General features: G+C 43.4%; 1 protein-coding gene across 6 annotated transcripts in view; it reads right to left on the bottom strand.

Moving 5' to 3' along the window:
- hmces (5-hydroxymethylcytosine binding, ES cell specific) overlaps window positions 1-18,204 on the bottom strand; it is a 53,283-nt gene that overhangs the window by 9,203 nt on the left and 25,876 nt on the right. For 5 of the 6 annotated variants that reach the window (XM_059943964.1, XM_059943968.1, XM_059943967.1 and 2 more), the window contains 4 exons: window positions 17,819-17,962; window positions 13,346-13,468; window positions 2,419-2,567; window positions 825-1,017 (listed from right to left, as the gene is read on the bottom strand). In XM_059943964.1, the coding sequence (XP_059799947.1) occupies window positions 825-1,017; window positions 2,419-2,567; window positions 13,346-13,468; window positions 17,819-17,962 (609 nt within the window). The remainder of the gene's footprint in view (window positions 1-824; window positions 1,018-2,418; window positions 2,568-13,345; window positions 13,469-17,818; window positions 17,963-18,204) is intronic. The other variant, XM_059943969.1, reaches the window with a different exon arrangement.

Here is an 18,204-nt window from a genome sequence, read left to right as displayed (position 1 = left end):
ATGACCAATCGGTATGTCGTTGGGACTGTAGAAGGAAGCCAGAGCATCTCAAGAGAACCCGCACGGGCAGGGGGAAAACGTACAAACTCCTTACAGACAGCAGGAGGAAACTGAACCTGGGTCACTGGTACTGTAAAGCATTGTGCTAACCAATGCGATACTGTACTGCCTCTTATTTGTGGTAATACTTTGTTAAATGTGCTGTGCATGATATATGTATTATGAGTGCACCATAGTCCGGTTCATTTGGCCGTACACACATACAGCCTGGGTGACGGGGTGGAGATAAGTCCCTACCAAAGGAGGTGCGAGGCACTCTTACCCTCCGAAAGCCTGCAGGTCACCCTTGGGCAAAGTGTAGCAGCTGCTTAGCCCCCGATCAGGGTCACATGAATCCAGCGGAGCAGGTGGTGGATGGTCGTATGAGCACCTGGTGCAGATCACAAGTCCTGGTTGTGTGACCACTGACGCCAGGCAGACAATCTCTGAAGAGTATTGATGATGCCTGGGGTCACCCGTCTCGTAAAGACGCTGCCCAGAAGGTGGCAATGACAAAACACTGCTGTAGAAAAATTTGCCAGGAACAACCATGGTCATGGAAAGACCATGATTGCCATGTCATTCAACATGGCACCAAAGGAGCATTATGTACAGTCAGCTAACAACAAACTTAAACGTGAACTTGGTGGGGGGGGGGGGGGAAGAGAACCTGTCACCTACAAATCTGCATCCAAGAAAGCAAAAGGTGTCCTTAAATAAAAAAATTAATCTTGCACCGTCTTTCCACCAGGTACCTTTGAGTTTAGAAAACACAAAACTCTCACCTTTTTCATTTCCAGTTCTATGGGTTTGATGCACTCGATGTTGTCATTCTTGGAGTTATTGACCAGGGTGGAGACTGGGTAAAGAGCGATACATTCTGTTGGGTGGATCAGTTTGATGGCCTCCATGACGGATATTTCACCATAATCCAGCCATCTGCGCACAGCGTCCTCTCCATCCAGAATAGCAGGCATCCTACAGAGAGAGAGCGAGAGCGGTTCACATTCAACCTTGCTACGTTTCAAGTACTAGTTCATACACACCACACATTCTATGCATAAGGGATGCCTGGTGGTTTACAACTTCCACCTGTTCTGCTCCTTTAATACAGTAAAAGTTACACCATCCATAAGACATAGGAGCAGAATTTAGGCCATTTGGCCCATTTGATCATGGCTCATCCATTTCCCTCTCAACCCCATTCTCTTGCCTTCTCCCTACAACCTTTGACACCCTGACTAATCAAGAACCTATCAACTTCTGCTTTAAATACACCCAAAGACTTGGCCCCACAGCTGTCTGTGACAATGACTTAGAGAAGGTGCAAAAGAAATTCAGCAGGATTGGATTGTCTCAACAGGTTAAGCAAGTTAGGCCTTTTCTCGCTGGAGCGAAGGAGGACGAGAGCTGACTTGATAGAAGTATACAAGAGTCATTAATAGATCGACAGCTGGAGACATTCTCCCAGGGTGGAAATGGCTAATAAAAGAGTTCAAAACTTCTTAGGTCTTGGGACTTAGGCCAAAATGTTGACAGTTTATTCCCCTTCATGGATGCTGCCTGACCTACTAAGATCCTCCAGCATTATGTGTTTAACTCAGATCTTGGGCTGCACAGGTGTCAACTCCACTTCTACGTCTACACAAACTTCACAGCCTGCATCTGCATAGCCAGCAATTGCACAGCACGAACATCCACTTCTCTAACTTACGGTAATTCCACAAGCCTCCTCTCTCCTTTTCCATTCCCTCTTCTGGCTCCTCTCTTACCCAGTCTCCTCAACCGCTCATCAACTCCCTTTGGTGTCCTCTCTGTCCTTTCTCCCATGTTTCCCTGTCCTCTCCTATCATATTCAATCTTCTTCAGCCCTTTACCTCATTCACCCATCACCTTCCAGCTTCTTAGTTCATCCTTCTTCCTCCAGCCACCCATCTTCCCCCTCCAATCACCTGCCAGCTTGTAGTCCTTGCTCTCCATTTTCTAAACTTTCCATTGCCCACTCACGCTTCTTCTCACCCCTTCTCTTCTCCTCACCTGACCATCACACCTTCCCCTGGGTCACCTCCTCCTCCCCTTTCTCCCATCAGACCCCTTCCTCCTCAGCCTTTACACTTTCCCCCCCTCACCTCCCAGTTTCTCACATCATCCCCTACTTTACCCTCACCTGGTTTTACCTATCAACATCCCCTCCCCCCACATTGTTATTCTGACTTCTGCCCCCTTTCTTTGCAGTCCTGTTGAAGGGACTCAGCCTGAAACGTCAACTGCATATTCCTCTCCAGAGATGCTCCCTGACCTGCTGAATTCCTCCAGCATTTTGTGTGTGTTGCTCTGGAATCCCAGTATCTGCAGAAGCTCGTGTTCACTCCTCCTTACCTTTCGTGTACCCAGCTCATTGCTTTGGAAGCACTCACAGTGATGATGGTGTGTGTATATAGTTCCTCGCCGCCACTCGGAGGTTTCCAGCAGTCAAACAGCCCAGCCATTGTGAGCAGGCGCCGGCCCTTCCACTCTTCACCATCAACCTGAATCATCAACAAACAGTTAATCCACTCCATGGAAAAGTCAAAATGGGACAGAAGAAAAGAATCTGGGAGCAAAAGACACTTTTTATTAATATTTATAGAGGCAGACAAGATAAAAACAGGCTCTTTAGCCCTGTGTCCACCCCGCTTACACCATATAGAATGTAGCGATTAGCTTAACACTTTACAGCACAGGCGATCACCAATGATGGTTCAATTCCCACCAATGTCTGTAAAGAGTTTGTACGTTCTCCCGTGACCATGTGGGTTTCCTCCAGGTGCTCCTGTTTCCTCCCGCATTTCAAAAGACGCACGGTTATGGGTAGTAAGTTGTGGGCATGCTATTTAAGGCAGAAGTCGATAGGTTCTTGATTGGTCACGGCTTGAAGGGATACAGGGAGAAGGCAAGAGATTGGGGCTGAGAGGGAAAATGGATCAGCCATGAGCAGGCTCGATGGGCCCTATGTGCTAATTCTGCTCCTATATCTTCTGGTGTTTTTGCAGTCGGTTTCCTTTCCTGCCTGTACTTCACCATACTTGTTTGAACAATAACAAACATGACCTGAAATAACAACTGTTTCTCTCCCTACAGATGCTCCATGATCTGCTGAGTGCTTCTCACACTTTCTATTTTTGGGTGTCCAGCATCAGCAGATTTTGCTCAAATGCGTTGACAATATAAAGACAGGAAGTGCTGGAAATACTCAGCAGTCAGGCTGGGTGTGTGGGAGGAGAAACAACTTAATATGTCAGGTCCAAGATCCTTTATAATTCTCACATTCTCTTGAGGACATCCCAAAGTGCTTTATAGCCAAAAGTAAACTTCTCAAGTGCAGTTACTTTATTGCCTTCTTTGGCAATCTATCAGAATCAAAGATAATTTGCTCCCACCCCAGTTATGCAGGTTTTGTGATGACACAGAGGGAGATTAAATGAACCGAGTTGGACTGAATATGACTGGACACTTTTGATGACTTTGTGAGGTGGTGTTTTATATTCCCTGTTTTACTTTGTTCATCTTTATTTTTGCCGTTTGCGTGATTGTTTTTTTTAAATTACTGTGTGTGCGGGGGGGGGTTAACGTTTTTCTTTGAACCAGCTCCATGGTTTTTTTTGTTTCATGGTTGTCAGTGGAGAAGGCAAATCTCGGTTGTATACTGCATATATACTTTGATAATAAATGTACTTTGAATCTTTGATGAGACCATTGTGGGAGCAGCATTCTCTTCCATTGATGGGGCAGGTCATGTGAGGTGATGGTTCTAGTACATAGACTAGAGGTTCTCAATACCGTCCCAAATCTACTTCTCCACTTTGACACAACAAAGGACAGCTCAGCACAGTACAGGCCCTTCAGCCCACTGCTAGATAATCAATCTAACACCTCCCTCCAGCAAAGCCATCAACCTTTCTGAATCAATCTAAGAGTCAAAGTTCAGAGTACGTACACATCACCATATACTACCCTAAAAATTTTTTCTTTCAGGCATTCATGGTAGAACAAAGTAGTACAATAGAATCAATGAAAAACCACACACAATGACTGACAAATCTGCATATACAATAAAAAATAAGTAGGTAAATAAGTAATATTGAGAAGATATACTTAAATGCTCCTCACGTACAGTATCTGCCTCTACCACAACTGTGGCAACACACTGCAAGCACCTACCACACTCTGTCAAGTCATGTCCATTGTATCAGCCATTTCCACACTGACTGTCGACACAATCTATGCCCCTTATCATCTTGTACACGTCTGTCTACCTTGTATTCTTCTTCACTTCAAAGAGGAAAGCCTGAGATTACTCAAACTATCATCTAATCCAGGCAGCATCCCAGTAAATCTCCTCTGTACCCTCTCTAAAGCTTTTTCATGTCTTTCCTATGAGGTGATCACAATACACTAAGGGCTAACACGAGGAAATCTGCAGATGCTGGAAATTCAAGCAACACACACAAAATGCTGGTGGAACGCAGCAGGCCAGGCAGCATCTATAAGGAGAAGCACTGTCAACGTTTCGGGCTGAGACCCTTTGTCAGGACTAAGTGTAGTTTAACCAGCTGCAACATTACCTTACAGCTCTTGAACTCAGTCTCCAGACTAATAAAGGCCTTCTTAACCACCCTATCAACTTATGCGGCAAAATGAAGACACCTATGGTCGTGGACCCCAAGTTCCCTCTATTCCTCCACACTGCTAAGAATCATGATGTTAACCCTGTATTCTGCTTTCAAATTCAACCTTTGCAGGTGGATCAATTCACCCTTCTCCAGGTTGAACTCCATCTGCCATTTCTCAGCCCAGCTCTGCATCCTGTCAATATCCTGTTGTCACCTACAGCAACCTTCTACACTCTCCACAACTCCACCAACCTTCGTGGCATCTGCAAGCTTACTAACCTCTCTCCCACTTCCTCATCCAGGTCATTTATAAAAATCAAGAAGACCAGAGGTCCCAGAACAGATCTCTGTGGAACACCGATCTCCAGGCAAAGTATGCTCCATCTAGTACTACCCTCTGCCTTCTGTGGGCAAGCCAATTCTGAATTCACACAGCCAAATTTCCCTATCCCATTATAACCTTCCACACTATCCATCATACCAATGTATAATGATTGAACAATCTGATTTAATAGCATTCACTGACAAACAGTGAATTAAAGCACCATCATCATTATTACGTATGACATGGGCGATCACGGCCTTTCCATGACCATGATTACTTTTGACATTTTTTTCCTGTAGAAGTGGTTTGCCATTGTCTTCTGGCAGTGTCTTTACAAGATTGGTGACCCCAGCCATTATCAATACTCTTCAGAAACTGTCTGCCTGGCGTCAGTGGTCGCATAACCAGGGCTTGTGATCTGCACCAGCAGCTCATATGACCACCCACCACCTTCTGCCGTGGCTTCACGGGACCCTGATCGAGTTGGGGGGGGGGGGGGGCTAAGCAGGTGTTGCACCTTACATCTCCTTGTAGAGACACATCTCTACCCCACCACCCATCAATAAATTCATGGGGATTAACTCCCTCTCTTTTCATTCACACAAAGCCAAAAGGTAGTTTATGAGCAGTTGGGGGCGCAAGTAGCTAATCAGCCTGATGCTGAATTTGAAAGACCAACTCCTCCTAGCGTAGCACTAGGTGTTGGCCCAGACTTCTTGGAGGCTCTGGCCTGAACAAAGCAGTTCTTCCTCTCCATCCACACAATCACAAGTGTAGACATTTTGGCATCAGAGGTGGAGTTGGGCCATTACTCATACAACACCATCTCTTTGACTGAGATAATTAATATAATGGACAGAAATAGCTTTGTTTCCACATAGGGCCGAGGTCCGGTGAAGGGCTCCCTGCTGTCTACACCATCAATATCAGCTCCATCTTCCCATCACTTAACCTCACCATATAAACCCACAGGACACTTACAGCTTGCAGTCAGGAACACTTCATCCCTCAAAGCGCTTACATTCCGATCAATATCATGTGAAAAAGTAGGAGGGTTATTGCGTAACCAAAAATGGAGCAGAAACAATGGTTGATTTCTCCTGCTCCTAGCCAAGGGATTCATTTTTCAAAGCACTGATGCATTTTAAAAAGTAAAGCCTGAGTATTATAATTGGTACCTTGCAATTTTTTTTTAAAAATCGCCACAATGGAATAGACCACAGGGAAGCACTTTAAACAATAAACTGCGAGTGTTGTCTATCCAAACCAGATTAATGGACAGGTAATTGTAGCAACTGTATCTGGTCACTGCTTTCAAATGTCCTCTCTCTCTCTCTCTCTCTCCCCCCCCCCTCCCCCCGACTAATTAAACAGACTAAGCTAATTGCAGCTCTCTTCTCCTCCTGATTATCCTCCAGGAAAGATGCTGATATGTGAACAATCACCATCGAAACTGAGTCAATTCTAATCAAGGAAAATGACCGATTCAGGTAAATGCAGCTGATTGTGGGGAACACGCTCAGCAAAATTAAACAATTTATAAAAGGACAGGATCAGAGAAAGCCAAATGAGGATCAATTCCACCCAGTTTCAAGAGGTTTGTTTTGTGCTCATCAATTCAAATACTAATTTTGGCACCAATCTGCTTTTGTCACAATGAGCAGGGAGGTCGGCATAAATACTGGGATCAGTGCACGTGAGCTCCGCAGGTCTCCTTCCTCACTCTAAATACCAGCTTCATGACCTACACCCTAGGTAATGACCTAATTCTACTTTTATATTTTATGGTCTTAAACCTAAAGAGTGCTAAGGGTGAGGTCAGGAAGTCTTTATGTAGTTAAAACTCCCAACATTGTATTGTTGTCACAAAGATAATTTTCATAACATATGCCCATGATATTACATCAGATTCTAATGGAGCAGGAGGATGACATTTTTCTGTTTTTCTTCTCTCTCCATCTTGCACTTGTGACATTAAGTTTATGTCAAGTTTGTCGTCACAGTTTGTACTGTGATACTGCTGCTAAAGCTAGTTTACCTGTATGTCTGATAACAATGAACCTAGTGTAATAGTTTTGTAAAGTTGCAACACTACATACAGGCAGACCCCAGGTTACGTACGGGTTCCATTCCCTAGTCCATCTTTAAGTCAGATTTGTACGTAAGTCAGAACAAGTACAGCCGGTATTATTTAGTGTCAGTTAGTCAAACGTTTATCTTAGTATATAGTATATATTTTACCTTTCTATGCATGTAAAACACTTAAGAAACATACGTATTCCAATAATTAAACCACTGCATCGCTTCGTAATAATTGTAGCTTTCATCGGGGCAGGCCCTTTCACATGCTCCATTATTCTCACATTATCCATTTTCCTTTAAAATTGTTCTGATCGTTGACCGACTGTAGCCTAACACTTTTCCAATGACCGATGGCGTTTCACCTCTTTCCAAACGCTTTATTATTTCCACTTTATTTTCAATCACAATCGCTTCCCATCAATGGAACAGAAACACTGCGGGCGGTGGGTCCCGACCTCTGCTGGGTCCTAAGGACCACCGCACTTAATTCCCCAGGTGTTAAACTGCACCGCACTAAGGCAGGCTGAATGGGACAAGTGGGGGCTGTGCTGGGTTTGGATACTTGATCATCCACAATATTCCTCGTGGGAATTTAAACTGGAGGTGGCAGTGTTTTTTTTACGAGGTCGAGTTGCAAGCTCGACATCAACCCGGCACGGATGGTACGGGAGTCACTGGATTGACATCAACCCAGCACGGGAGCGGTCTGTCACTAAATTGAACTCAGGAACCTCTGTTCTCTAGCACAGTGCTAATAGCACTGCGCCACCAGCTGACTGGAACGGGGGGGGGGGGGGGGGGGCAGGGGGCGGGCAGGGTCAGGGTGAATCTTACTAAGAAATATTTAAGCCAAATACAAAATTAACACTCAACACAGTGTCAACAGCAACGATTTGAAATAGTGGACTGCATCGTGATCCGACTTAAAATGGCGGACAGCGTTCTCCTTCCTTGGTTCATAAGTACGAGTTGTCTGTAAGTCGGACGTTCTTAACTTCGGGACTACCTGTACTTGTTTTTTTTATTTTATGCCCTGACCTATGAAGGCAAGCAAAGAATTCAAAGTACAGGTGTCCCCCATTTTTTGAATGTTCGTTTGACGACAACTTGCTGTTACGAAAGACCTACATTAGAACCTGTTTTCACTAACCAAAGAGGATTTTCACTTTTAGGAAAAAAAGATGCCCGCTTTATACGTGTGTTTACCCCGAGAAAGACTACAATGACTGTGAAACCTTGTGCGGGCAAGTTGTTTGTGCATGCGTGAACCTGCATATGCATGTACGTGCTGATCTTTTTTTTCTCCAAATCGATTTTGGCTCGCTGTCTTCATGCTTTTGATAAGTGAAACTACACTGTACATACAATATTTCTACTTTATATAGTGTGTATATTTATCATATCATTCCTGCTTTTACTACATGTTAGTTTTATTTTAGGTTTTATATGTTATTTGGTACAATTTGGTAGGTTATTTTTTGGGTCCGGGAACGCTCAAAAATTTTTCCCATATAAATTAATGGTAATTGTTTCTTCACTTTATGACATTTCAGTTTACAAACGCTTTCACAGGAATGCTCTACCTTCAGATTGTGGGGGAAACCTGTACATTTATTATCAAAGTATATATAAATTATGCAACTTTGAGATTCACATGCTTACAGGCAGCCAAAAGGTAAGAATCCCAAAAGAGCCCAATTAAAAAATGGGACCAACACCAAATGAGCAGAAACAGAAACACAGACAGACATACTTTATTGATTCCGAGGGAAATTAGGTTTCGTTACAGTCACACCTACCAAGAATAGTGTAGAAATATAACAATATAAAACTGTAAATAATTAAATAATAATAGGTAAATAATGCCAAGTGGAAATAAATCCAGGACCAGCCTATTGGCTCAGGGTGTCTGACACTCCAAGGGAGGAGTGGTAAAGTTTGATGGCCACAGGTAGGAATGACTTCCTATGCCGCTCAGTGTTTCATCTCGGTGGAATGAGTCTCTGGCTGAATGTACTCCTGTGCCTAACCAGTACATTATGGAGTGGATGGGAGTCATTGTCCAAGATGGTATGCAACTTGGACAGCATCCTCTTTTCAGACACTACCATCAGAGAGTCCAGTTCCACCCCCACAACATCACTGGCCTTATGAATGAGTTTGTTGATTCTGTTGGTGTCTGCTACCCTCAGCCTGCTGCTCCAGCACACAACAGCAAACATAATAGCACTGGCCACCACAGACTCGTAGAACATCCTCAGCATCATCCGGCAGATATTAAAGGACCTCAGTCTCCTCAGGAAGTAGAGACGGCTCTGACCCTTCTTGTAGACAGCCTTAGTGTTCCTTGACCAGTCCAGTTTGCATGAACACAAATCATGCAAGCAATAAAAGTAAGCATTACAAAGCAACTTGAGTCCAAAGACTTGAATTCCAGAGCAGCCGGAGTAGGCCCTTAGCCTCAGTCTCAGTTCATCACATAATGAGGCAAATCACTGACCACAAAGCTCACAGATACAAAGCGCATAGCAGCCGGAGCTTTCTCACAGTCTCAGTGCCACAGGGAGAGGAGTAAACGTCGTAAAAGAGCAAGTGGAATCAGCCTGACCCTCACCTCCAGTACCAACACCCTGTCTTTCTAGTCTATCTGGGCCGGCATTTAAATCATCCTATATCATGGCCCGACCTACCAAAGTTACCATTTTTAAGGAACTTGAATCCCAATATCCCTCTCTTCATCAATTTAATATCTGTTCGTGTGCGCGCACGCATGTGCGCATAAAGGGCTCGTTTTGCTGTTCAGTGCACACAGAATGCCAGGGAAACTCAGCAGGTTAGGCAGCATGGATTTCCAGTGATTAAAGTTTGTTTTCAATAGAAAGTTGCAACACCCAGAGCTAATATTTTTGTTTATTCTCACTAGAGCAGCAAATAATGATTGAATACAGATTGTGATCAACTTTAGGTTTTCCAAAACTGATGCAAGCACGTGTGAGGTGTAGCTTACACAGTGAAAGGTAGGGCAAAGAACAAAGAAAGGGTCTTGGGAACATAGATCCACAGTTCTCTGAAAGTTGCACCACGGATACGTAGGGGAGTACATTTGGCACACTGGCCTTCATAAATCAGAGTTTTGAGTACAGGAGTTGGAAAGCTATGTTGAGATTGTAGAGCAGGTTAGTGAGGCAAAATCTGGAATATTGTGTGCAGTTTTGGTCAGCTTGAAAGAGTACAGAGAAAATGAACAAGGATGTTGCTGGGGCTTGCGGACTTGTGTTCTAGAGGAAGGTTGAATAGATTAGGATTTTATTCCTTTGAGTGCAGAACGAGGGGTGATCTTACAGAGGTATACAAATAATGAGAGAAATCATGCTCTTCCCCTTCAAATTTAGAACATATGGCTTGCTCTGACAATTCAGAAATGTTTTTATTTTTAAAAAATCAAGCCTCACAAATTTCACCCCCAAATGTAGAATGGTTCTATTTCAAAATTATGCAGTGTGTATAAAATTATATGTGAGGTATACAAAACTTATGAGGGGTATAGATAGGGTGAATGCTTGCAGACTTTCTTTCCCTCAGCTTGGGTGAGACTAGATCAATCAATTTTGGAAAACCCAATATGTTGACCACAATCTGTACTTAAGCCTTATTTGCTGCTATAACCTCAATAAACAAGAAATTCGGTTCTGGGTATTGCAACTTTCTATTGCAAACAAACTCTGATCACTGAATGTTATCCACATATTGCTTTAACTCATGTAACTAAGCTAGATTTAAAACCAGCTTGCCACTTTGGATCTCATGAAGATGTACTATAGTGACCTGGCCAAGGGGCATACAAAATTCCATATAGACACCAAACTTCCTCTTCTTATTCTCCTGATTAGCTCTTTAAAAGACTCTCAAGGAGTTTATCAAGGACTGGCTTAGTTATTGGGAGAGACCAGACAGGCTCGGATATTTTTTCCTATAACACATAGGGCCAAGGGGAGATCTCAAAAGGTTTATAATTTTGTGAAAAGTATAAACAAGGGATATAGAGACAGCCTTTCTCCTACACGTGGGAGAGTAAAAGTAGCTCACAAGAAATAGGAACGTAATTGGACAATTTGGCCCATCAAGTCTGCTTTCCCATTCCACCATGGCTGATTTAGAAAACATAGAAAAACCTACAGCACAATACAGGCCCTTCGACCCACAAAGCTGTGCTGAACATGTCTCTACCTTAGAACAATCTAGGCTTTACCCATACCCCTCTATTTTTCTAAGCTCCATGTACCCATCCAAGAGTCTCTTAAAAGACCCTATAGTTTCCACCTCCACCACCGTTGCTGGCAGCCCATTCCACGCACTCACCACTCTCTGCGTAAAAAACTTACCCGACATCTCCTCCGTACCTACTTCCAAGCACCTTAAAACTATGCCCTGTCGTGTTAGCCATTTCAGCCCTGGGGAAGAGCCTCTGACTATCCACATGATCAATGCCTCTCATCATCCTGTACACCTCTATCAGGTCACCTCTTTCTCTGTTGCTCCAAGGAGAAAAGGCCAAGTTCATTCAAATTATTCTCATAAGGCATGCTCCCCAATCCAGGCAACATCCTTATAAATCTCCTCTGCACCCTTTCTATGATTTCCATATCCTTCCTGTAGTGAGGCAACCAGAATTGAGCACAGTACTCCAAGTGGGGTCTCACCAGGGTCCTATATAGCTGCAACATTACCTCTCCGCTCTTAAACTCAATCCCACGATTAGTGAAGGCTAATCAACCGTATGCCTTCTTAACCACAGAGTCAACCTGTGTAGCAGCTTTGAGCATCCTATGGACTTGGACCCCAAGATTCCTCTGATCCTCCAAACTGCCAAGAGTCTTACCATTAATACTATATTCTGCCAACATATTTGACCTACCAAAATGAACCACCTCACACTTATCTGGGTTGAACTCCATCTGCCACTTCTCAGCCCAGTTTTGCATCCTATCAATGTCCCGTTGTTATTCTGACAGCCCTCTACACTATCCACAACACACCGAACCTTTGTGTCATCAGAAAATTTACTAACCCATTCCTCCACTTCCTCATCCAGGTCATTTATAAAACTGAAAGATCTATCATCCCACTCAATCTGACTCCCCTACATTCTCCCTATAACCTTTGACAGCCTGACTAGGCAAGAACCTATCCACGTCTGCTTTAAATATACCCAATGTCGGCCTCCATAGTCGTCAGTGCAATAGATGCCACAGATTCACCACCCACTGGCTAAAGAAATTCCTCTGTTCTACAAGGATGTCCTTCAATTCTGAGTCTGTGCCCTTAGGTCCTATACTTACCCAATGTAAGGAACATCCTTTCCATATCCCTCTGTCTAGGCTTTTCAATATTCAATAGGTTTCAATGAGATCTCCCTTCATTCTTCAAAATTTCAGAAAGTACATCCCCAGAGCCATCAAACACTCTTCACACATTAACCCTATAATTCCTGGAATCATTCTCGTGAACCTCCTCCTCTAGACCCTGAACTACGCCAGCATGTCCTTTCTTAAACAAGGGTCGCAAAACGGCTCCAAGTGCTTCAACTGCAGTCGGCCAATGTTTTATAAAGCTTCAGAGAGCATAGGTTTAAAGTGTTGGGGGGGGGGGGGTGGCAAGCTTTAAAAGATGACCTGGGGGGGCAAGGTTTTCCATACAGAACATGTTGGGTATAAGAATCAAGCTGAAGTGGTAGAACCAGGTATAATTACTATATTTCAAAGTTTAAAGTAAATCTATTATTCAAGTTAGTATCTGTTACCATATACTACCTTCAGATTCATTTTCTTACAGACATTTATTGGAAAACAATACAACAGAATTCATTAAAAAACATGCATAACAAAGATCGACAGCGTGCGAGAGGGCCATTTGTGCAAATAATTTTTTTTAAGTAAATAAATAATACTGAGAACATAAATTGCAGAGTCCTCGATGTTTAAAATACATTTAGACATGTAGGTGGATAGAAAAGATTTCGAGGAATAAAACACAAACAAATGGGACAGCCCAGCTAAGCACCTTGGTCAGCAAAGGGCCTGGTTCCATTGTGATAAAAACATTATGGACCCTCTAGCAGGGGTTCCCAACCTGGAGTCCATGGACCCCTTGCTTAATGGTATTGGTCCATGGCATCAAAAAAAAGGTTGGGAGCCCCTGTCTCCAGACAGGAATGGCACAGTGCAAATTCAACCTTTTCTCATCTCACCTCTTCTTTTTCACAGGTCTGTGGAAAGTGGATGAAATAGGGCTGCTTCTCCCCTGGCTGCTTCTGCCACTCAAAGAATCCATCAGCCAACACTACACAGCGTTGGCCTTTCATAAGCGGTTCCTGGCAAAAGCAACATTAAGATGATTACAGGTTCTTGATAAGAGTGTTGAGTTGTTCACATTGGGTCACACTCGCCTGAGATGTTCCCTACTGCCAATATTACGATTTCTAAATCACCTGTGCAGTAATGTTATTCAAATCATTTAGAGTCATTTCATTTTATAAAAGCAGGAATCTCTATTAGTTTTTCATATCAGGAGTCACTGGGAAAAATTCCTCCACTCAACATGACCGTACTCTGGAATTCCCACAAACCGCAGTTCATAATGGATCAATTATTAATTTTTAAATGGAGGCCACTGACTTCCATTATGAGACCACATGTACAGTAGACTTTGAAATCTATATACAAGTCAATTTCCTTTATGTAAGTGATGATATGCCTGTAATAGAGAGAATGTTACAAATGTTTACCAGGTCATTCCAGGGTGGTGTGACTGTCCTATGAGATTAAGCAGATTGGCCTAAACTCTTAGACTTCAGAAGAATGAGACGTGATCTCATTGAAACATAAAATACTTAATGAAACATGACAGGGTGGATCCTCCAGAGGACCTTGCTGTGGTTTGGAGGATAGCGTGCCTCAATGACCTGGACAGCTTTGCTGGCTGGAGTCAGGGCTTTATATTTTGGCTCTTGGTAGGATCGCCCATGCCAAACAGGTCAAAGGGTAGAGGACAGACTAAGAGTGGTCCACCCTTCCTCCAGGTTCAGCTCAGGCTAACAACTCTGACTGGTGAAACAAAACTGTTATGGAAACAGCAATGAAGAATCCTTCTACATTGGGGTGCGATGTTATTCCCGAGTCTCCACCCAGGGCTTGCTTGTCAAACTAAGAGGAAGCTACTGACGTGATAAAGGAAGCCCCGAACACTGCCAGAGATGAAGGACCTTCATTGCTGCCCTAAACGCCAGTGGCATAATAACGGAAGAAGACAGGGATGATGTTTCAGTAGGCTGGGGAATCTAGAATCAGGGCTTAGTTATTCAGCACTCAGAAGAAAAAGGTTGTTCTTCATCAGAGGGTGAATTGATGGTGCAGGTCACACAGTACATTCAACATAGAGATGAATAAATGTTTAGGTAACAAGTGGTTTCATAAAAGGAAATGACAAGAGGTTCGGGACAGCATGGTAGCGTAATGGTTAGCATATCGCTACTACAGCACTTGCAACCAGGGTTCATTTCCAGCTGCTGTCTGTAAGGAGTTTGTATGTTAGCCCCCATGACAGCGTGGGTTTCCTCTGGAAGCTCTGGTTTCTTTTCACATTTCAAAGATGTACAGATTAGTAGGCTAATTGATCACATGGGTGTAATCGGGAGGCACAGGCTGATTGGGTCACGAGCCTGCTACCATGCTGTATGTCTAAATAAATAAAAGGTCAAATGTAACCTTACTGAATAGCAGGGGAGGTGCAGGGGACATTGGGGCAGAACGGTGGCGTAGTGGTTACTAGCAACTTGGGTTCAATTCCCACCACTGTCTGTAAGAAGTTTGTATGTTTTCCACATGACTGCGTGTTTCCTCCAAGTGCTTTGGTTTCCTCCCACAGTCCAAGTATCACAAAAATGTAGGAGTAAAATAAGGCCATTTGGCCCACTGAATCTGCTCTGCTATTTTATAATGGCTGATCCATTTTTCCTTTCAGTCCCAATCTCCTGCCTTCTCCCCGTATCCCTTCATGCCCTGAGCAGTCAAGAATCTACCAACCTCTGCCTTAAATATATAAAGAGACTTGGTCTCGACAGATGCCTGTGGCAACGAATTCCACGGACTCACCAGTCTCAGGCTAAAGAAATACCTTCTCATCTCCATTCTAAAAGGACAACCCCTCTCTATTCTGAAGCTGTGTCCTCTGCTCTTAGACACTCACACCACAGGAAACATCCTCTCCACATTCACTTTAGCAAGGCTTTTCAACATTCAATAGGCTTCAATTAGGTCATTCCTCATTCTTCTAAATTGCAGTGAATACAGGCCTGATGCCAGTTGGAAGATTAATTAGTTATTGTAAACTGTCCTGTGATTCGGCTAGTGTTAGGTTAGATCAGGGGTTGCTGGACAACATGGTTCGAAGAGCCAGCAGGACCTATTCTGCAATGTATCTTGAAATAAATGTTATTTTCTTCCTTTGCTAATTCTTATGCTCTTGTGTTCTGTCAGGTATTATGGGAATAAGCAAAGGAAGATACACACCTAGGATCAGTCACGATCTCAATAAATGACTACATACATGCCTGTGAGTCTCAGGTGCTTACTCTGCAAAAGTGACTAATAGTAAGGAGAACTTCATTCACTTTAAAGCCTTGGGGAAAAGCCAGAGATTCTGAAAGCTAAGTGTACTGTGCAAAAGCCTTGGGCCCATGTAAAGAAAATTCTGTAATGAAGATGCTTTCAAAAATAATGAAAAGTTTCTAAATATCAAAAAGTTTACCATAAGGGGCAGCAAATAGTTAAAAAAAATTCAAATCAATATTTGGTGTGGCCACCCTTTGCCTTTAGAACGATATTAATTCTCGTAGGTACGATGTTGTGCAATCTTATTTAAAAAAATAGCGGCTGGTAGGTTGTAATAAAGTCAATTCAATTCGAGCATCTAAGAACTTGCCATGGTTCTTCAGCAGACTTTGGCTATCTCGCTCGCTTCTACCTTTCCAGGTAATCACAACACGACCAAAGGCGACATCCTTCAGACAGTTCATGATGCTGTCACTTTCAATTTCAAATATGATTCTGCTACTATTGAAGCTTGTGATCCATATTTTCAGGCTGATTGAACGATCTGGCGCTTTGCGGATTACGAGGGGGTTCAGTGGGGTTTTGAGAGAAGTGTACGGTCTGGATACAGGGCGCGGGCCCATGATCGACTCCATTTTGCATCAATCGCATCAAGGTAGATTGCACCAGATAGATAAAGCACCAACAAGGATGAGAGCAAAAGGTGTTCAGCGCCGCACACCTACGAGCAACCAGTCTCTCTCACTCGCTCTTGCCTGTTCCTGCAGGAAGGTGTCTGCATTTGAAAGGTTTGTCTGTCTGTCAATTTTGTTGTTCACTTCAATTGTTTGAATGATTTTTACTTTTTTTCTTTCTCTTGCACATCAAGGCTCTTATTTTTTTCTTTAAATTGGGTTTTTTCGGGCTTCTTGCTTTGTGGCCACACGTGAGCAAGCAAATCTCAAGGTTGCATAATTTATACATTTTTTGACAATAAACGTACTTGAATCTTGCATACATACTTTGGTAATAAACGTACTTTGAATCTTTGAAGTTGAGATCAGGGGTCAGAGGAGGCCATAGCCTCTGAAAAAAATCTAACGTGCCTAAGACTTTTGCACAGTACAGTAGGGATAGAAATGACTATGATGAAAACTTTATTCAGTTAACTCCTCTTTCACTGTTCTTCGGGCAAATAGTTTTAACAGCCCGAAGGGAACACAAGTGAGGAAAGAATAGAGAAGTCTTGACAAGGTCAGGAGGGTTGAGGATAGTCATAACCTGGTGGTGTGAACAGCTAGTTTTCTGTAGGGGGCATATTGCTTTACTGTGCTAGGTGTAATATTAGGGTTCTATTCCCTTCACTGTCTGCAAGGAGCTTCTCATTCTCCCCATGACTGTGGGTTTTCTCCGGTTTCCTCCCATATTTCAAAGACGCACAGTGAGGGTTAGAGAGTTGTGGGCATGCTCTGTTGATGGGGGAAGTGTGTCGACACTCACGGGCTGTCCCCAGCACATCCTGATTTAACTGAATGTAAACAACAGACTTCAATGTGCATGTGAACAAAGCATTTTTTTAAAAAAAAAGCAAAAGTGTTCTAAATACTTCGGAGTGAGAATCAAAAGTCAACACTTCAGGTAAATGTTGTTTCCCAGTTGGTGCCTATTCTGTGGGTCCGATGTCACCCAACCAACTGCATGAGCAATGATAGTGGAGTCGCAAGATCAATGTGTGTGAACCGGTCTGCGACTACCGTGAGACCCACCTGCTCACCGAGGCGTCAAACCTTGTTGGATCAGAGTGCGATTACCATGACAGTCTCCCCGCTCATTGCTGTCATACGTCATTGGATCAGTGTGTGACTACTGTGAGTCCCTTCCACTGTCTGTGATGTCGTATGTCGTTTAAACAATGTATGTCTGTTGTGAGACCTACTAACTGAGGCGTCGTACCTTGTTTAAACATTGTATGACTACCGTGAGACCTTCCCACTAACTGAGGCGTTGCACCTCATTGGATCAGAGTGCAATTACCGTGAGACACTCCCCACCGCCCCCGTTCACTGGTGTCGTACTTCATTGGATCAGTGTGTGACTACCGTGAGACCCACCCATTCACTGAGGTATTATACCTTATATGACTTCTTCTGCATCATCCCGTCACTACGACAGTTGCTGGTATGGTACTGCATTTTTGAGGGGTCGTTTTCCCGAAACCAGGAAGGGATAAGGCCCCACCGCATAGCTGCTAGTATAGGCTCCCAACTCTCTGCCTCCTGTCAAAACAAGAGCAAGTAACGAAACAGTAGCAATGGTTTTCATCTCTAACCTGGATACAGACCCAACACCCAATAACAACCACAAATAACAGTGCTGTTGGCATCTCAGGAACTAGTCTAGGTGGTCCCTCCAGAAAAACTGGAAGATATCAGTCCATTACTATTGAAGTGCTAGATTCAGATTCAGTTATCAAGTGTACGTCAAAACATACAGCCAAATGTGTTATTTGCGTCAATGA

This window comes from Hypanus sabinus, chromosome 19, assembly GCF_030144855.1.
Source record: "Hypanus sabinus isolate sHypSab1 chromosome 19, sHypSab1.hap1, whole genome shotgun sequence".
In the NCBI taxonomy this organism is placed as follows: domain Eukaryota; kingdom Metazoa; phylum Chordata; class Chondrichthyes; order Myliobatiformes; family Dasyatidae; genus Hypanus; species Hypanus sabinus.
Note: the sequence above shows the minus strand (reverse complement) of the source record. Positions and strands in the feature narration are given on the sequence as shown.